This window comes from Coregonus lavaretus (assembly GCF_964263955.1).
Source record: "Coregonus lavaretus genome assembly, contig: HAP1_SCAFFOLD_2101, whole genome shotgun sequence".
NCBI lineage: Eukaryota > Metazoa > Chordata > Actinopteri > Salmoniformes > Salmonidae > Coregonus > Coregonus lavaretus.
The window spans coordinates 1-21540 of record NW_028161855.1 but is presented as its reverse complement, the minus strand read 5'-3'; the positions used below and the strand labels follow the sequence as shown (position 1 = coordinate 21540).

Sequence of the window (21540 nt, the reverse complement as noted above, 5' to 3'; positions counted from 1 at the left end):
TTTGTGTGCTTTTCACTTGTGATCTAGATTTCTATATTTATAGTGTGTATTCCCAATTGGATGTATTACTGAAGAACTGGCTCTGGGATGATTCTGCTTTTCCAACTCTTTCATCAAATGCTAGTCAACTACACAACTGTACTTGAGATTATTTTTTGTTTTGTTGCAATGATATGTAGTGGATAAATGTGCCACCACTGGTCAAGAGTAATAACACATTTCAACATAATTTCAGTCAGTCTTCTTATACCACACCACAGTATTTTATATGAACCAAGCTCCTCAAGAACGTAACATTGGTGAGGCTGTTTGGTTAGAGTTGCTTAGCCTGATGTAGCCTAGGCTTACTGTAGGACACATTTCCTCCCTAATTTGCCTATTGGCAAGTTTTGGTTTAAAATGGGTCATGATGCCAATAAAAACTAATATATTCCATTCCTCACCTCTCTCACTCATATTATCATTTCCATGAACAATATTCTGAACAATCCCTTTAGTATAAAAAGCAATTATAGAGGAACGCAAAAATGTCTCAACTTGTGTCATCTGTTTTGGATCATTTGATAGAAGATGTAAATATTTGCTGCTGGGTTAATAGTTGTATATTTTTGTTCACACACTGTGTGTGTTCGTGATGTATATTATGTATAGCAGGGGTCTACAACCCTGTTCCTGGAGAGCTACCCTACTGTAGATGTTTGCTCCAACCCCAGTTGTAACTAACAACCAGCTTTATGAACCAGCTAATTATTAGAATCAGGTGTGCTAGATTAGGGTTGGAGCGAAAACCTACATGACGGTAGCTCTCCAGGAACAGGGTTGGAGAGCCCTGATGTATAGCCTATTGTATTGTGTTATAGCATATCTATTAACTCTTTTTGTACTATTGTCCAGTTCAGACTTCATAGACCTGTATTATTTGTTTATGTATTTAGCTATTTATGCATGTACTACAGTAGTTAGTTATTTGCCATATCCATTTGCAAATAAAGATGATTTTCATTTATCTAAAGAGTTCAGCAACTGGTAAGATTATATCATGGATGTATATATACAAAGATAAAGTACATATGACATTTTATCATCTTAATAATTTAGATATACGGTCTAGCTTTACTGCACCCATTTTGTTTTATTGTAGGCATATTTTTTTTGCCCACTCCATCAGTCACTGCGGGACTTTGTGGGGAAGAGGCGGAACTATAGTTTGTAAAAAATTGTTTCCCCGGTCACATATCACAGAGACGCACATTTTCTTGTTGTCAAAAGATTTTCCACGTTGTTAGCTAGCTCGAGCATGAATGTGGCTTCGGAGACAGATTGTATCTTTATTTAACTCAGTAACTAAAAGGCAGTATGGTTGGAAAGATAAAGCGGGTCCGCGAAAAGCTTCATCAGGCTGCGGTTAAACTTGACAGTCTGCCGTCCGGTGGCGTAAGATCCACAGATTTAGAAAAGGCACCGATTCCTGTGATTCCAAGTGGTTCATTCATCTTCGATGTAAACAAGACAAACAATGCACAGCTGCACATAAAGAAGGATGAAAACGCGAAGGTATTTTATCAACACATAATTTAACGTTCGCTTGCCAAATGCGTCGATTTTAAAAATGCGTCTATTTTAAAATTATTTTAGATGGTTTAGCTAACGTTATAGCTAAAGCTATTGTTAGAACAGTTAGCTAGCTAACGGTTAGCTATTTCACTAGCTAGCTAGGATCATAATGTGTACATTTTCATGGGACCACCTAGCTGGCAATAGAGAAATTACTATTAGTATGACGTTTTTTTGCAGTATATTTATGTTGGGTGTCAATGTGGATGTTCTCTTCCAACAGACCCCACTGAGTTCCTTTCCAAGTGGAATCTTTGCTGGCACACAAATCAGCCCTGAAGCCCTCGTGCAAACTCTTAAGTTTGAAGAACCATCCAATGACACTGTTACACCTGCACAGAAAGGTAAAGACACTTTGATTGTCAACCAAATATTTAGCTAGTTAATCAGTTGAAATCTGCACGAGAGTATTTGTCTGTGTGTCTCAATAGCGAATCATATTCTACCTTCAAGTATATGCATTTCATTTTCGTGAAGTTTTAGCTCCTCAAAACGTCCTGGAGATATTGTTTATTTCCAGCAACGTCAACCAGGCACATAGTATTTTTCTGTACACATTCTGTTATTCTCTCCTACCACAAGAGGGCAGAGAATACAAAATAATCACTCGACAGCAAGTGACTTGTGATGTGATGATGGCAACAGCTGTCTATGCAGTATATTGCTTACCATTGATATAAAAGGTGTAATGAAGAAAAGTAACTGAATAATAATAATAATATGCCATTTAGCAGACGCTTTTATCCAAAGTGACTTACAGTCATGTGCGCATACATTTTTACGTATGGGTGGTCCCGTGGATGGCAACCTATAGATAAGAGACTAACCATCCAAATTATTGCTTATATGGAGGCTTATTGGAACTCTATTTCATTTACTTATTCAAGCTGACATGTTTTTAACAGTGTATATTGTTCCATTGATGTTTACATGCTACATGTACCCGCCTACCTCTTCCCTCTTGTGACCTAGGCTCTTTCGAATAAGCTGGAACCTAAAGTCAGTCAGTCAGAGCAGCTGCTGCAGTGGCAGAGCTGCAGCAAGAAGCCCATCTTCCTTGTTAGACAACAGAGGACTGGTTCTATTTATAGCCTCTCTGCAGCATAAATAGTTCAAATCAAGGTTCAGTTCAGCCGCCTAGCTCCCCTGCATCAGTGTTCCTCCCTGACTAGATGAGTCGTGGCACCACTGACGCACAGAGGAGGCTGGTGCTGCAGGGTGTAGTTCTCTTGGTAGGGTACCTCGCTGCAGACCCATGGGAAAGCATCAGATGGTCCTGTCCCTTGTGTATTGCAGTGTAACAGTGATGATGTTGATATACAGTGTGTAGTAGTCTGCCCAGGCTCTTTGTTAGAAAGACTGTTAGAGAGATTTGTGGTGAGTGGCACTTTTACTGTTTGGATTTCTCATCAAGGTTGTTCCAATGTCTTGTTGTCTCTTGCTTGTTTAAGCTTTTGTCTGTAATGCATGGTGGGAGGGGTGTTCAGGGGTGCCAGGTCCCTGGCTGGCTCAATCTCTGCAGATGGTGTCTGGCTGTTCCCTGTGGCTAGTGAGCAAGGATTTAAATAGCTCCAGTTTCTGCATTACCCCCCTGTTTCTTTCCTCTTGTTTCTCTCATACTCACGCGCTTGCAGACGCGCACACACACACACACACACACACTGCTAATGAGTACTCACTCAGCCTTTTCTTGCATCGTTGGATGTGTGTGATCTATTAACGATGGCTATATTTAGCTGTTTCTATTGATTAGGCTAGCCAATTAAAGCAAGTGCTTTCCTGGCTGCTGACGAATTTATGAGATTAAAAAAAGTCAGGGCAATGAGATGCAGTCTTCCATCTGTTGCCATGGTGAAATGTTTGTCGGTGTGCTCTTGTTTTGCCAAAACAGTGTCTGTAGACACAATTATATTACCTTCCTTGTGAAATGGTAGCTAGGTTTTCGAAGGCAAAGTATAATTTGACAGTACGTTAGTGGAAAAATAAAATTGAAGAGGTATAAGGAAAAGTTTAATAAGAATGCTCTTTTTAATTCCTGTCCATGGAAATGGTATGAATTGGATTTTACCATCTCATCAGAGCACCAGCAATGATAAACATGAGAGAGAAAGAAATAAGCAGACAGACATTGAGAGCTGTAGGCTCTTCTAGCTGTGAAAGCTGCTGTGATTAAAGCACTGCCTCCTTCTCCACATTCACAATGAGGGAACGGAAGGGAGCCGGCGTTATAGAGAGCAATTATTTTAGTCTACAGCTTATCATTTCAGCTAAACGCTGTCACGTTGTAGTATTAATAGGGGCATTTCACCGGAAGGATCCCAAATTCACTTTCACCGACTCTACTCCATTAATATTACATTTTGGCTCGTCTTCTTTTGGTTCGTCTTCGTGAGCACCCTATCCTCTGCGTTGTCTATCTGTCTGCCCACAGTGATTAAAGCCCTCTGGTTTCTGTTCAGGCATCTATCCAGCTAGCCACTCTACTTCGCTATGCTTTTAATTATAAAATACTCTGTTCTCTCTGCCTCTGTCAGAGCAGAAAGCAGCAAGCAAATGCTGTGTATGTCATATCCTTTCATCCGTTGCCTGTTGTAAGCCCCCCTGGGGGCTTGTATCCAAGCAGATATAAACTCTTATCGGCCACTTTTAATTCGATTGATTTAATTAATATTATTATGCACACTTACTGTTGGTGCTTGGCATATTCGTTGGCAGCAAATGCACACTTTGTATGTACATGTGGCTGCTTGCCTTTTTGGCTACATCATTTCCCATCCTCCTGACTGAATATCAGTCTGCAGTTTATTTTCTATTAGGCCTATTCAATTGCCTTAGTTCATAGTCTTCACCAGGGTTCTACGCTGATCTTTTTTACAAGGAGCAAGTGTGCGCCTAATTTAAACAATTTAAGAGCACAATTAAACTTATTTAAGGTAACAAGCTGTTTTGTTTGTAGTAATGGTGCAAGCATGAAGATCAGGAATCTGCACTCAGTGTATTCTCCATGGCTGCGGTAAAGTGAAGTAATCATTGCAACAATTATCATTTTTTATTATTCCAGGTCGCACAGCAAAATATTTAGGCGCATATGCGAGTAAAATGGTTGCACTGTAGATCCCTGTTCACTAGCATGTGTTCTGTTCTACGTGCGTCTTGAACAGAAAAGTCTACGTTTCAAAGAGCAGACCTCCTTGCTGCCATACCACGGCGTGATGTTAAAAGGGATGACTGCGGCAGTTGATCGTTCAGTGACCACCTCTGCTTTGACAAAGAGCACCCTCTGCACTTTAATAGGGGGTATCGGTATCTGAGCCGGGACCCTGCGAAACCACCTCTTCGTCTTGTTGTCAGCTCCCCGAAGGCACTACCCCTCCTCCTCACCATCCCTGTCCTCCACCTAACAGAGAGCTGCCTGTCAATTATACCAGAGAAAAGGGGAAAGCGGAGAGGTTTAGCGGGGGCAAAACCAAGCAGGAAAGGAAATATGGAATTCTCCCAACCACTCATAATAAAGCCTAATCAAGTTTCAAGTTTTTGTGATGTGCACTAGTACAGTGAAATGCCTTTCTTGCTATCTAATCACTGCTATCTATTTCACTGTGTGCTGAGAACCCAATACTCTCTGGGGGTACAGGGAGGACCAGGGAGGTGGTAAGTAAGGCTCTCTCCCCACCACAAACAACCCCAGGTCGGGTTGGGTTTCACCCATCAGCAGTCCAGGACCGGGGCTGTCAGGGACGGGGATGCAGCAGGAGTAGAGATGCCTATCTGGCCCCTGTACCTCTGCTGCTACAGCAGGACCACACATTTGTTGTTGACACTGTGGTGGCAGATTAAAGATTGGACCAGGCAGGAAGGAGCTGCCCTGCGATGAAAGGTGGTGTGTGTGTTGCCGCTGGAAGAGCTGTATCTGAGCATGGGCTAAAGATGCACGGAGAAATGAAAAGAGATCGATGAAAATACTTTCGCTTGGTTGGATAGTTAATTTTATGCCACCACGTTTTGGGTTGAGGTAAACTCTGTGATATTGAAGCTGGTTTCGCTATAGGATTAGAGATGACACATTTTCTGCAAGGATTTATTAGTCGGCGTGATACATCCTGGGGGTAAAGAGTGACCCTGATTTGTGATGTGGGGGCGAGAGCCTGACCTGTCTATTGCCATGGCAGCAACAGCAGTGAGGGTGGCTGGGAATTGGTGCGGTCATCCTGTCAGTGAGAAGATAGTTGGCAACATCAGTAGATCTAAGTTGTGGTTCGGTGTGGCTCAGTTGGTAGAGCATGGCGTTTGCTATGCCGATGATCATGGGTTCGATTCCCGCTTGGGCCGCCCATATGGAAAATATATGCAAACATTACATTTACATTTTAGTCATTTAGCAGACACTCTTATCCAGCGCGACTTACAGTTAGTGAGTGCATACATTTTTCATACTTATGTGCTACAAATGCCAATATCGGTCAAATGACTTGAATGAGACTTGAATGTGACAACAGTGCAAAGGAAACCAAACCAAAGCATGTTGTTGTCATACATTGTCCATAGACTGGCTTACAGGGTAAGGAAACCAATGTCATAGTAATTTGGGTGAACTAACTGGTAAATTCATCAGCTTCTTTTCCTACATCAGTCAAAGCCAAAACGAACATTACAGTATTCAAAAATGCTTGCAGGATTGCATTATATCAAATAACCTTTTCAAAAATCATTAGAAAAAGTAAAATCGATAAGTCAATAATTAGAGTACATTATAATTATCAGTGATAAGAGTAACAGGGACTTCATAAGACTTTTCTAAAGCTCTGCTCTCCTGTCCAGATGAGAAAACATGGTGTTTATCACATAGTCACATAATGAAAGGTGTCAGGCCCAACATATTGGGAGGTCCTCCTCAACTGAGAATCAGTTCATACTTGTTTAGGGCCTAAATTTAAATATGGACTGCAATATTATGACTGTAAGTCATGGGATAAAAGCATCTGCTAAATGGCATATATACAGTATATGAGGTTAGTTGGAGTCAGTGTCACACTTTGTCTACCGAAGTAGTAGTGATGGGGGGGGGGAATCGGTAAAGTTACATATCGCGTGTGTATTATTTTGGACGATATTCTATCGATACTTTGTCTCACAAGTATCGGTTTACGAAAACTATTTTGCTAGGTAGCGTTACCCACATGAGAAAATACTATAGTACACTATGGTATAAATACTGTAGGATTACTACATTTATATACTACAGTAATCACTGTAGTGTTTTTGTGGACTTTACTGTAGTATTTACTATAGTGTTTTTGTTGTATTATCTTTGACATAGCTACCACTTCTTTCTCCTTGAGGACACCAACTAGACAAATACTAAAATAGCACATTTTCCATAACCTATAAGTAGTTAGGACTGTGGTCTGAATGGATAGTTCAGAGCTTCTGCTCTTTTTTATAACCTGTAGGGAACACAACATATGGTCTATACTTGGCATGTAGGTTTCTCACTCATGGTGCCGATAATTGGGAAATGGGGGAGGGGAATAGGTGGGTTATATGCAAATGAAATACTGTAGTAGTATTACTATAGTTAAAGTGTTGTGTTTTTGCGGATAATACTGTAGTATTTACTATGGTATTCTACAGTATACTACACAATGGCACTTAACCCTAATTGCTCCTGTAAGTCGCTGTGGATAAGAGCTATAGTGTGAAATGGCTTAGGTATGCTTTTGTGTGCTTATCAATGCACAAGTCCCTTTTTCCACACTTCTGTCGATAAAGCAATTTTTATTAAGTCATACGAAAGTTTTACTACGCGTGAAGTTTCAAATTCATCCTGTCATTACTAAATGTGATATGTATTTGAAAATGAATATTTTATTTGATTAATAAAATATGTAATCAGTCGTCTTCTTATGAATGAAGGGATGATGATGCACTCTTTGCGAGAGGAAGGGAATCAAATTTGATTGGTCCTCAACTCCTGGCTCCAACACTTCATTCAGGGTAAGTGGAGTTAGCCTGCCTCAGAGCAGGTTAGTTCTGAAGGATTCGTTGCCATAGAAATGTACCTGGCTAAAAGGTGACCCACTTTCATGTCACCGGTTAGGCTATCCCGAGTTGAACTCGAGTTGACCAGAGTTAGCTCGCTAACTCCTCTATCTAGATTCGTAGTACACAACTCTGATCTCTTTGTGAACCAGTTGCTGCTGTTGTCTAAGGATGAGCTCTGGTCGGGATCCATCAATATTTGCTTCCCGGGTAAAGAAGTAATGAGAGTAGACTACAATTGTCACTGTACCGATCAATACCTTACATAACTGCTGCTCGCAAGGCCCAATGGTTTTATCCACATTACTCATCCACCGTGCTGTGGTCATTGAAATGACTGGTGTTCTAATTGTTGGCTGGCTGTTGTTTAACCTTTCAACCTTGTGGCTGGGACAGCAGGAGATCAATAAGGGACAGAGTAGAAAGCAGACCAATGCAGCAGCACACTCACCCACCATGAGCGCTTTTAACCATGTTAGCTAAAGCATTACTCAGAAATGGATGACATTACCTCAATTTAGATTATTTGTCAAAGTTAATCATTCCCCTGGCATAATTTCAAATTTAAATACTATTGTGAAAGGTATTATTGGACCAGTGTTGGGGTCCATTTCAATTCAGGAAGTACACTGAAACCCCAATTCTAATTATTTCCAATGCTTTTGATTTGAGGAAAATTTGGAATCGGAATTACTTTCTGAATTGAAATGAAATCGACCCCAACCCTGGTCCATACCATAATACGTTTGTTTGCATAAAGAGAGAAGCTGTAGGATGTTTTTAATAGCAGTGGATAGGCGAGGAGGTGGCAGGGGAATGAAAAACAAACACTATGAATTCCCTCATGTGACTGACTCCCACCGTCCCACACTGACAGTTTCATTGCCGCAGAATGAAATTAGCTACCACCACACAACCCGGACATCCCTGCCAGCTCTCCCTGCCAACCGCGCTGCCCACTCCTCTCCTCATTTCATTTTTTTCCTTCCTGCTATCATTAGTGGAGAGTCATTTCCCAAAAAATGTAGGCTGAAGAATTGATTTGCCTTTACAGTGTGGGCACTGTATTGTATAATCATAACTTGATTGGAAATGGTTCTTTCCTGCCTTTCCTCCTCACTTTTCTTGATAAGTCATATCCATTTCTAACACATTACAGTACCTATTCAAATACATTCTACAAGGCAGCTAGATTCAGAGATGGGCAGGCACAGTACAGATGATCAATAATATTTAGGTGGGATCTTATATTTGTCCTATTTCACACATGTAAAAGTGTGTATTATACGGTTGTGTGAATTGGACATTTAGTTTTTTTGTATATCCGAACTCCCCCTGAGACCCTCTGAGAGTGGGGTCACAGCCAGTAACGTAGTAGCTACACTCAACCCAGTACAGTGATTAGGACCCCAAGGCCAATTCCAGCACACGCACATGTGTTTTTAATATCTGTCTGTTGTACCAAATGTCTGTTTTCAAAATGCAACATGAGGACAGTGTTTTCAAAGCTTACATTTCAACTGGAAGTACCTTAAAGCTAGAATCCTTAATTGCTACTTCCATTTTTGGACTTAATATAATTAATGATATACCCATTTGAAGAATATAACTTATGTATGCCTCATCAGAACCCAAAATATAAGCTTGTTTACTCCAATGTTTGTAAATAATGTAAATGTCAACAAACACTGGATTGTAAAAAAAACTAATATATATGATAATGGATGGTCAATCCTTGCATCCATGGCTCTGTCTATGAATTTGAGTGTGGTTACATTTCTCCAGGCCCATCCCTCAGCGTTTTACCAAAACAGAGGCGGGGTGTTCCTTTGTTATTTTTTAAATTAATGATTCTAGGTTTAACACAATACTCTGCTGATGCAACCCATGTCACTGCCTCGTACCGTCTGTCAGTAGGCCTCCATGTAGGCTATATCCAACATCAGTGTTCTATCCTGCCGCCTGCTCAACCTCATCTGCGTCTTTAAATGAGATGCTATTGATTGGGGAGGAGAAGGGAGTGGTGCCCATTAAACAACATCTCTAGGCTCTGTTTCTGCACTGGACAATGCTGTAACCTCAAGCTGCCATTTAATTATTGGAAGTTTCTAATTTAACACTAATGATAGATGCTACATCTAGAATGTCATGGTAATGATGATGGTGTAATGTATTTTATCTTTCAAAGCCTGGATGAATAGGTCTAGTTATTGATCCATCATCAGGGTTAATGTCATTTGCAGACCAAAAAAACATCTATCAAACTAAACCGATCCCCTTGTTCAGTTTGACAGGAATAACATTATCACTGAATAGGCAACCACAAAAGGTGCTGTAAGATCCTCTGAAAATTAGGTCCCAGGTTACAATGTAGCCTGTTCAGAGAAAATCAATTGTGGCACTGTGTGTTGACATAAGGAAGATGAGAGGAAGAGAAGTCCCTACTAGAGATGCTGTGGCGTGTAGCGTTTGGGTCCCATTGAGTTCCACTTTACCCTTCTCTCAGACATGCCAGTCAAGGACTGCTTGCATTGCTAATTACAAAGCCAATTCCATCAGTAGACTCTACTAGCTGTATATAAGGCCAGGCTGCAACACGGACACTTCAAGTCATGGAGCAGCCCGTCGATCCTGTTTCTCTCGACATCGTCAACAGAGGGTGAAATCACGGTGATGGCTTTTTTAAAAACACACCACAAAATACTGTCACATGTTTTGTGTAAAAAAATAAAATAAAAAAAAAAAAAAAATTTTGCTTTTCTTTACCAACTCCATCTCATTTTCTCTCTCTAAATGTGTACGTTTTCCACGAGACACTCCAGTGATATGGTAGACCGTGACAATAAGCACACTGTCCAGCATCTGTCATTGTGCTACAGGAAGCAACTGTCTGTGTGATAACCTCTGCTCTTATCGCCCAGTGTCAGTGATAACTCTTTCTTTGTCAGGAAGGGCAGAGATGGGAACAAATGCTCACACACACACATCACAAACACACACCCCTAGGGCTACCCTATACACAGGGGGCCTCAACGCAGTTGTCCCAATTACTGAAAACATTCCATCCCAGGACAGGATGTTTTTCTAAAGAGGGGAAAATAGCTAGATATATTAGGTAGTGTTTTCTGTTCTCAACCCCCTCCCTCTGTATCTCTCCTCTGTCTCCATGCCTTTGAACCAGGAAAGACAAGCCACATGTCCTGATCTAGCCATATCTTCTTCTGAGGCGCTCACAACACTACTGTGATTACTTTCTCCCTTTTGGGCTTACATTTTTTCAGCCATGGTTTGTTTTAAAGATGACATGTTACAGGCTTTTATTTTTCCTGTCAAGTCAAGCTCTCGCTGGGAGATTTCCATTTCTATACCCCAAACTCAAATCTGTTATTATGATTCTATTCAACTGTGAATTCTTTGTTTTGCAAAGGGAAAATGTAACTGGTTCCAATTATCTTGTGGATAAAATTTGGGCACATTTCAATTTCCAAAGCATTATAAAAAGTCGTCACTCTTCCTTTATCGTTGATTTAATTGCTTTGAATGTTGATTAATTGAATTGCTTTGAATGGTGATGAATTGAATTGCTTTGAATGGTGATGAATTGATTTTAATGTTGATGAACTGAAATGCTTTTAATGTTGATGAACTGAATTGCTTTGAATGTTATGTTCTATTGTTGATGACCTCTTTACATGAATTGTAGCTTCTCCTCTTGGGTATGTTTTCTCTACTGAATGTGAAGTACCATGTAACATTGGATGCACTGTCTGTCTGTCTGTCTGTTCACAGCCCCTGAGGCGAAGAAACAGCAGACGAAGAAAGAGAAGATGAAGGAGAGGAGAGACCGGTGGCTTAACAGTGAGTATTGTCATAACTTAACATCGATCCGACTCATACTGTTTCTATGAGGGAGACCCTCCTATTTGGCTGGTCTGTGACGCACTGACACCTTTCCCTGTCAGGAATAAGGCACCCTCACAGAGAGTTACACATAATCGGGAACTTTATTGGCAGGAACATATGTGATGAATGTGGTTCTGTACAAAGAGAGATGATGAATGAATATACTGTACATAATAAACATATCATGATAATGAATGGCTAAGCAGATACAAGAGCAATAATAATATGGACTATATAGGGATATTGGCACTTTAGTGATAATGGCACTCACTTCTGCCCACACCATCACACATGTCCACTTAGAGAGAGACTGAGGAGGCTCTGAGCAGGCAAGAGGACTGTGTTTCTGGCTCCCTAGCAACCACCAGACCCTAGCAACCGATCAGTGGCCTGGTCACTGAGGTCAATAGGAGATTGAGGAGCCAGTTTATGACCCCCTAATCTCTCTGGCACTGTTGGGGTATGGGTGGAGTGACCTTCATTAAGTGTTAAGACTCACAGGCAGGGGACTCCGTAACAAATCACCATTTTATTTGTCACATGCTTCGAAAACAACAGGTGTAGACTAACAGTGAAATGCCTACTTATGGGCCCTTCCCAGCAATGCAAAAAGTAATAATAATTTGAAATCGTATAAAAAATTGAAATAAAAAAAAATAACACAAGGAATAAATACACAATGAGTAACGATAACTTGGCTATATACACGGGGTAGCAGTACCGAGTCGATGTGCAGGGGTACGGGGTAATTGAGGTAGATATGTACATATAGGCAGGGATAAAGTGACTAGGCAACAGGATAGATAATAAACAGTAACAGCAGCTTATGTGATGAGTCAAAATAGTGCAAAAAGGGTCAATGCAGATATTCCGGGTAGCAATTGGTTAACTATTTAACTATTTAGCAGTCATAGCTTGGGGGTAGAAACTGTTCAGGATCCTGTTGGTTCCAGACTTGGTGCACTAGTACTGCTTGCCGTGCGGTAGCAGTGAGAATAGTCTATGACTTGGGTAACTGGAGTCTTAATCTTCACGTTTCTACCTTTCGGCACTCCCTAACCATGACATTGGTGTTCTCTCCCAAAAGCGTTTGAATTTATCATGTTTAGGATTTAGCCTTTTGTGTTCAAAAATCATATGTTTGAAAGGCAATATATAGATGCCTTTAGGACATAACAGCATTAGCTTGGTGCAATGAGGAGCCCCATCCCCACTGATCTCTACTGAGAAGCTGAGGTTTCTGCGCTGCGACAGCCCAGCCCGGGACAGAGCTAGCTGTGTCTATGTAATTACAACCCCTTTTAAAGCTACAGTCTGGCATTTGTTATCCAGCAAAACAGCAACCCTCTGAAATGACCATTGAAAAAGATTCCCAGATCCAAGATTGCGCCTTTAACACCACCACCTATTCTTCTATAATTGTGATCACTGAGTAACCCAATCTGCTGATCCAATCAATTCTCTGTGTAACACAAGATGTCTCCTCTATGCATATCATTAGGAGCTAATGGTCCTTTTGACTCCATCTGAAATTAGAGACAGGCTATGAGCCTCAGACCTCTGCAGTTTTCAGAAATGAACAAGGAGTCAGAAGAAAGAAAAAATCTGATAATTGCTTTTCTGTCATAGACCAACTGTATTCCAGGAAGAGGCAGGGCTGTCTGTATCTGCAGTGTGGCGTCCTCTGGATCTCTACTGATGAGGATGTGCAAAATATGTGTTAACTAATAAGGATTATTATTAAGACTGTATTTTCCACAGAGGTGATTTAATGCCCGATGTGTTTCTTAATTTAGATTAAATAAGAGACGGGACAATTCAATCAAAGCCGCATTGCATGAGTATCTATCTACAGTTCTGCACAATCTGGACACAGCCTAAGGATTAGCCGAAATGACTTGAACGGTGAATAATTTTTCAGCAGACATTTTTATAACTTCAACACATCCTGTCTATGATCTGATCGTATCCACTAAAGTTAGAATTATTTACGCTTGAGCCATAAAGTTTAATGCACCTCAATTTTCACCTGTTCACGAACTGGACGTCTGTACTGATGACATCTGGTTTGAATATTCCTCCCTGGCTCTGATCACCGTATTTATTAAAGTCTGTGGTGATGTAGGATTTAGTGTTTTGCCGCTGATATGGTCACAGTCAATTACATGGACAACTCTGCACATAACAAACCATATGGCTCATAGTCATCATAACTCATGGCTGAAATAGATGGGATCAACAGCACTCTATGATGGAGACCAAGAGGCCCAAACCACCATGCTTTTAACCATTTTTGAATGAAGGACATATTTTTTAAATCTGAAGAACGAGAGATTCTCTTCATACACTATATACTATACAATAGTATGTGGACACCCCTTCAAATTAGTGGATTTGGCTATTTCAGCCACACCCGTTGCTGACAGGTGTATAAAATCGAGCACACAGCCATACAATCTCTATAGATACATTTCTGCCCTGCTAGAGCTGCCCCGGTCAACTGTAAATGCTGTTATATGAAGTGGAAATGTCTGGGAGCAACAACAGCACAGCCATGAAGTGGTAGGCCACACAAGCTCACAGAACGGGACCGCCGAGTGCTTTAGAGCGTAAAAATCAACTGTCCTCTGTTGCAACAGTCACTACCGAGTTCTAAACTGCCTCTGGAAGCAACGCCAGCACAAGAACTGTTCGTCAGGAGCTTCATGAAATGGGTTTCCATCCGAGCAGCCCCACACAAGCCTAAGATCACCATGCACAATGCTAAACGTCGGCTGGAGTGGTGTAAAGCTTGCCGCCATTGGACTCTGGAGCAGTGGAAACGCGTTCTCTGGAGTGATGAATCACGCTTCACCATCTGGCAGTCCGACGGACGAATCTGGGTTTGGCGGATGCCAGGAGAACGCTACCTGCCCAAATGCATAGTGCCAACTAAAGTTTGGTGGAGGAGGAATAATGGTCTGGTGAAGGAAAATCTTTATCTACAGCATACAATTACATTCTAGACAATTCTGTGCATCCAACTTTGGCAACAGTTTGGGGAAGTCCCTTTCCTGTTTCAGCATGACAATGCCCCCGTGCACAAAGCAAGGTCCATACAGAAATGGTTTGTCGAGATCAGTGTGGAAGAACTTAACTGGCCTGCACAGAGCCCTGACCTCAACTTCATTGAACACCTTTGGGATGAATTGGAACGCCGACTGCGAGCCAGGCCTAATTGCCCAACCTCAGTGCCCGACCTCACTAATTCCCTTGTGATAAATGGAAGCAAGTCCCCACAGCAATGTTCCAACATCTAGTGGAAATCCTTCCCAGAAGAGTGGAGGCTGTTATAGCAGCAAAGGGGGGACCAACTCCATATTAATACCCATGATTTTGGAATGAGATGTCAGGTCCTTTTGTAGAGTGGTATTGATACTCTACATGACCAAAGGGTTATAGGTAATCTTGGTAAGGCTACTTATTGTTGTGGATGCACATCTTTGACATACAGTAAGTCTCTGCTGCTTGTGCCATGGGGGAAACATAGTAACCTCCCTTTATTTTTCTGTGTGATGTTTAGAGATCAGCTCCATAAAGCTGGCCAAGGAGCAACAAGTGGCCCAGGCTAAGAGGGCGGCCATGCCCGTTGTGGGTGACATGAGGCCGCTGGCAGACGCCCTGCCAGAACTCTGCCAGCTCATCCCCTCCACCACCAAGACCTCCAGAAAGGCCTCCAGAAAGAACAAGGTGTAAGTACACATCCCTGGGGAACGCCCCAACAATGCTATGATGTCACACCGTGCTCTTTTTCCTCACACCCACTAACTGTTCTTACAGCTGTTTTCCTAATGATAATGAACTGTGTTTGTCCAGCAGGCCTTGTTTCATCCATAAATGGGTAATACTTTTTTTTACCATGTCATAGTTGACGTTTTTGGTGCTCTGTCATCTCCTCACACTGTCTGACCCTTTGTCTGTTTCTCCTCAGCTGAGCCAAGTTGAGTTTATCCAAGTGAATTTCAACCCTCTGTTTTAGGTCATTCTTAGCATTTTTGTCACAGGAATACATGAGCTCATAATGTCCCAGTGTTTGGTTGGTCTCAGGGACCCCTCATATCATTCCCTGGTAGCAGGGGCCAGCACAGCAACAGTGCTTCAGGACGCTGTCACTGGGATTTGTGAGCCATGTTACATGACAAACCTGGATGGACATTCCCATATATTTTCCACATAGTACATTATGACAGAATCAGAGTGCCACAGCACACCGACAAGCCAATACTACCCTACCTCTACAGTATGGCCTTCAGCACAGAATTAGTCAGACGTTAGTGAGGTGTAGAGGACAGATTTGGCTTCTGTGACAGGGTTGCAGATAATAAGGGAGCAATTGACTTCCGTTCAAACCAGAGGAAGAAGGAGGGGAACTGGGGTGTATTCATTAGTCGGATTCCATTGCAAAATATTTGGTCTTTTGCAAAACGTTTTGCAACGGGAACCGTTTACTCCAAACGGAAAACATTTTGCAACAAAACCTAGAGTTTCTATTCAACAAATGAAGGTAGGTCCCTTCCCGTTTCATTCCATTTGGTTCCTAGAGTAAACGGTAAACACACCAAACGTTTTGCAATGGAATTCGAAAAATGAGAGGAAGAAATCTCCTCCAATGTCAATCCTGCATGTAAATCAAGTCTGGTCTAGTTCTGAGAATTTCAATTGTGCATTATAACATTCCTCTTTTGGTTTCTGGATGCTTCCAGGGTTATTTAATGAAGTCAAATTCAGCTCGGGAAAGCCTCAGTGGAGCTTGTTTATTGTAATGGGCAGTTTTTCACTCGGTCATAAATGTCTGTATGACTTAATGCCTTGGAGCCAATGCCTTGCTTTTGTATTTTAATGTGCTGCTGCAGCTCTCTCTCTCGCTCTCTGTCTGTTTCTATCTGTTTCTATCTGTATCTCTCTTCAGCTTAAAGGTAAAGTAAACCAAGATGGCGAGCTCAGCTGAGCACACATAGGCCTACCTCCTAATGGTAACTGTCAGACTCAAAAAAGCAATTCACCATATAGGTCGTATGAAAGGGCCCTTTAGACTGTTCCAGTACAGGTAATTAGCCTTTTGGTTCTTACAAAGCCTTCCATCAGAGTCAATGGAGACATGGTTGCTGGCAGTGGTAAGGTTAGCTCACTTCTCACATTCTTCCAGGAGTCCAAAATAGCAGGCACTATAGAGATGGTCAAGAAAAGTTTATTTGTTGATGAAAGGCAGTCTTTTGATGAAGATCAGGAGATGGATGTAGAGTATTGCTTTTGTACCAGTTTGATATGCCTGTTGTATATTCATACAAGTAAGTAATGTAAGGCCTAATACTGGTCTGTCAGGTTGACATATGGAGGTATTTGAAGTCTGAAACAGGGATCCTAACATAAGCCAAGGCCAGAGATGTCAGTATAAGTGTGTGTGAAGTGTGAAGTGTAAACAAGACAGGCTTATGACCAACAGCTGTGTGACACTGGAATTCCTCCCTGACCGATGATTTGTTTGACTTAATGTTCGATTAATGTTCCTTCAATTCCACCTTTATCAAAATCCTAAAACGTCTTCATTATCTTTTTGATGTTCTTTTATGGAATAAGGGGAACTGTACCTGCACTGTCACCCCCAGATGAAGGTTGTTCTTCTTGACACTGACAGACACCTCTAGAAGAAGATGGGGGTTGTGTGGTTCATTATACAACTCAACCAGTGTAAGAGTGCAGACAGCGCCTGTACATGATGGCCTACCCATGACAACTTAGTCTCTCTTGCCGTCTATGTAATAGATAGAATGTTTGTTAGGAAAAAGGTGTGTATGTACAGTGGGGTCTGAAATTATTGACACCATTAATAAAGATGAGCAACAATGACTGTATAAAGTAAATCATTAAATGTATTTATTCTTTATTTTATACTAATACAATTGCTCAGAAAGAGATTTTGTTTAACAAGTAATCATTTTTTTCCTTAAGGTAGGGGTCAAAATTATTGACACCCCTGTTTTCAATACCTTTCAATACTTCACCTTGCGAGGATAATGGCATTGAGCCTTTTTCTTCAATGTTTTATGAGGGAGAACACATTGGGAGGGATCTTAGACCATTCCTCAATACAGAATCTTTCCAGATCATTGATGTCCTTTGTCTGCTCTTATGGACTGCCCTCTTCAATTCAAACCACAGGATTTCAATGGTTGTCAAGTCTGGAGACTGAGATGGTCTTTGCAAAATGTTGATTTTGTGGTCAATTCATAATTTTTTTGTGGATTTTAATGTGTGCTTTGGGTTATTGTCTTGCTGGAAGATCCACTTGCGGCCAAGTTTCAGCTTCCTGGCAGAGGCAACCAGGTTTTTGGCTAAAATGTCCTGGTACTGCATAAAGGGCGTGATGCCGTTGACCTTAACAAGGGCCCCAGGACCAGTGGAACCAAAATAGTCCCATAACATCAAAGATCCACCACCATATTTAACAGTAGGTATGGGGATCTTTTCTGCTCATGCATTCTCATTTTGAAGCCAAACCTACCACCGGTGTGCGTGGCCAATGAGCTATATTTTCATGTCATCCAACAAATGTAAACACCTGGAGTTTGCTAAACGGCATTGGCACTTGGATTGGAACCGGTGATTTGGTCAGATGACATGACAATGAAGCTCTTTGGCCACGCACACCAGTGGTGGGTTTGGCGTTGAAATGAGAATGCATATGCAGAAAAGAACCCCATACCTACTGTAAAATATGGTGGTGGTGAATCTTTGATGAAATCAAATCACATTTTATTGGCCACATGCACCGAATACAACAGGTGCAGACATTACAGTGAAATGCTTACTTACAGCCCTTAACCATCAGTGCATTTATTTTTTAATAAAAAAAGTAAAATAAAACAACAAAAAAGTGTTGAGAAATAACAGTAGGGAGGCTATATATACAGGGGGGTACCGGTGCAGAGTCAATGTGCGGGGGCACCGGCTAGTTAAGGTAGTTTAAGTAATATGTACATGTGGGTAGAGTTGGGGCTAGTTTGCTTCCGCTGGTCCCAGGGCGTTACTTGTTAAACAAAATATAATTCTCTGAGCAATTGTATTAGTATAAAATATATATATTTTTTGCATACAATATAGGTCAGTATATGAATTGTATACCTCACCTTGCGAGCAAAACATTTTAGCGGCCTCCCTCGTGACAGCGAATATATTTATTTTTTAGATTTAATTTCATTTCCTGCAATTCTACACATTTTGACATGGGGCGGAGATAAGATTATGCAAATGTTGGATGCAAATGTTTGCAGTTTTTAAAATGATAACTGATGATCAATTGGTCCCATCCCCGGTCGGTAATTCGACCATGCTTACTACAAGTTTAGATAGCTGGCCGCTAGACTAATTTACAAATCAATTAGATTTTTGCTGACATGGGCTAATTGAGTGACTGCTAATGCACAACCACATTTTGAAATTACACCTTGTGTATTCTATTATTCTAACTATCAACAGTAAGTTGAGACCCCGGTGCGGTCTGCCAGTTGCCCATCCCTGTTATAAACCAAAACCTTCAGGCATAATTGACTAACTAGCTATTCAGCCAACACATTCTCTCTTCAGTTGCCAAAGATATCAAGTTCTCAGTTGTGTTCCATCTGTGTTATTATGGGCAGAGTTGATATTTATGATGATAATATTTGATTAATTCCCCAGTTGAACTCTTGTAGCCGTCCTGTCCTGGATGGACCTTTTAGACTAGACTGTGTGTTTACTGTAACTCCACAAGGCTGTTTTCACCTTTGACCTTTGGCTTCCCCACTGCCTCCAAGCTAGCTGCAGTTCCCATGACCCCTCTGTTGAAAAACACGAATTTATTTGTATTGAAATAGTTTTAATTCGCAAGCAAGTCCGTGTCTACCCTTTTCACTCTTGTCTGTCAAACTTGTCACAACTCGCAAGAGCCTGTGTTTTGTCCCGTCATGCCCTTATGTCTTTGCTGATGTTTGATAAACTCAACATCCATTTTGCCATAGCAAACAAGGTTTTTCTGGACCTCACAACTTGGCATGGTTAATTGATGGACAAGGCCAGAATGGATCATTGGTGGATCAGTTCAGTTGGCCGGCCTCCATCTCTGTCTGTTATTAATACATGAAGCACTCGTCTGTCTGGCCCCAGTCCTAAAGAACTAAACACATACAAGACAGTCCTAACTATGGCACTGCCTGGAATGATCGCACATGGATAGCACATTGTGTTCCTGACTGCCATTTTTTAACCTGTATCTTGTTTTTAACCGTAATCATTCCATATGAAATCAGTCACTTCTTGACCATCTTTCTCATTTTGTCTCCCCCTCTCAGGCCAGTGAAGAAGAAGCCAGAACCAACAGACTTTAGCCTGATGAAGCCAGCACAGAAACGCAAACTCCTGTAAGACCTTCTCACATTAACCTGTACCTGACCATGGCCAAATCACCACTGATGATCTCCTGTAGCTCAGTTGGTAGAGCATGGCGCTTGCAACACCAGGGTTGTGGGTTCGATTCCCACAGGGGGCCAGTATGAAAAATGTATGCACTGTAAGTCGCTCTGGATAAGAGCGTCTGCTAAATGACTAAAATGTAAATGTCTGACTTATTATTCTCCATGAGAAAATGACATGAAGCTAAAATGAAAATGTTATCCTGCTGATTATCAGAGCAACCAAGATAATAAACTGCCCATCTGCTATTTACATTTACTGTTATTATTACTCTTTAAAAAAAATATATGTATTACCATACAACCTACATTTTTTGTTTTGATCTCAGGGAGAGTGAGACCAGCCGGTTTAGTGAAGCTGTGAAGAACCTGGCACACAGCAAGACTAACCCTCTGGCAGCTATTGGTGAGCATCTGAGGAAGAGACTGAAGCAGGAAGAGGAGCAGGGGCCTAGCTAACCTGTTAGACTGGAGACGCCATTTTGGATCTGCAGTTGAGCAGTCCCCCACCCACCCAGAGACATGGATCATGTTTGAGATCGACTACATTGCAGTCGGCAACTGCAGACTGACTGACTGATCTAGAAATAACCTTGCATCCTAAATAACTACTTATAATTATTTGTAGATCAGTCAGAAATTGATGCTTTCGAACACGGCCATGACACAAGAGAGCCCCTGCCTTTATTTAAGGGAAACCTTGATGCCTGCATCCCTGTACCTTGTCCACAATCTACCAAACCTGCCAAAATCAATGAGAACTTTTGGTTGAAGTGGTTTTGGTCATTGTGCACTATACCAGTAAAACATCAGTGGACGTACAGGTTGTCAGAGTAACGGCAACATTTACAACACCTAATTGGATAATGCCCCCAGTTCTGGAGAAGTTGGAAATGAATAGTTACTTTTGTGGATGAGGAAAAAGAAACTGATGTTGTAAATGTTGAGAATAGAACTGTCATCCAATGTCTCCTTTCAATTTTTGTACAGTATCTCTTCCACATTTCTTTTAGGCAATATTAAAAATGCAATACAGTACATTCCATTTTGTCCTTCCATTTTGTATAACACTATGTATGTTTCACATCTTTGTGATATTGATTAATATGAATTTAGATCAGATTTTGATGGATATGGAACATGAAAGATTCCATTGTGGAAGTCATGTTCTGAATTCATTATATGCAGACTGCGATCTGTAATCCCAAGGCCTGAGGCAGCAGCAGCATATCCATGGAAACCAACCGGTCATATCAATGAGCATAAGTAGCAACGGCGGTGTGCTACGCAGGTCCAGAAATAGAAAGGAAACATCTTCTGCCTAGAACTGATGATAAACATGGATGTAGATGGACACTTCAGACTGTTAGAGCGACAGATGCTGTGTCCCAAATGGCCATCTATTCTCTATTGCTCTACTTTGGGCCCAGGTCAAGAATAGTGCATAATAGCGAATAGGATGCCAGTTGGGACTCAGCCAGAGGGTACAGGAAGATTA

General features: G+C 41.3%; 1 protein-coding gene across 1 annotated transcript; it reads left to right on the top strand.

The window, feature by feature from the left end:
- Nucleotides 1-1196: 1196 nt before the first annotated feature.
- On the top strand, nucleotides 1197-21085 carry LOC311119995 (ribosome biogenesis protein SLX9 homolog). The gene is made up of 6 exons (XM_084194630.1): nucleotides 1197-1554; nucleotides 1838-1958; nucleotides 11443-11511; nucleotides 15119-15287; nucleotides 19923-19991; nucleotides 20372-21085. Exons 1-6 carry the CDS (start codon nucleotides 1357-1359, stop codon nucleotides 20499-20501), a joined length of 756 nt encoding a protein of 251 aa, XP_084050756.1. The 5' UTR covers nucleotides 1197-1356; the 3' UTR covers nucleotides 20502-21085.
- The last annotated feature ends 455 nt before the right edge of the window (nucleotides 21086-21540 follow it).

Excerpts from the sequence above, each read along its gene's own strand:
- LOC311119995 (XM_084194630.1), top strand. The coding sequence starts at position 1,357 with ATGGTTGGAAAGATAAAGCGGGTCCGCGAAAAGCTTCATCAGGCTGCG. Across the intron at positions 11,512-15,118 it reads GAGAGACCGGTGGCTTAACA|AGATCAGCTCCATAAAGCTG; the intron begins GTGAGTATTGTC and ends TGTGATGTTTAG. Across the intron at positions 15,288-19,922 it reads GCCTCCAGAAAGAACAAGGT|GCCAGTGAAGAAGAAGCCAG; the intron begins GTAAGTACACAT and ends TCCCCCTCTCAG.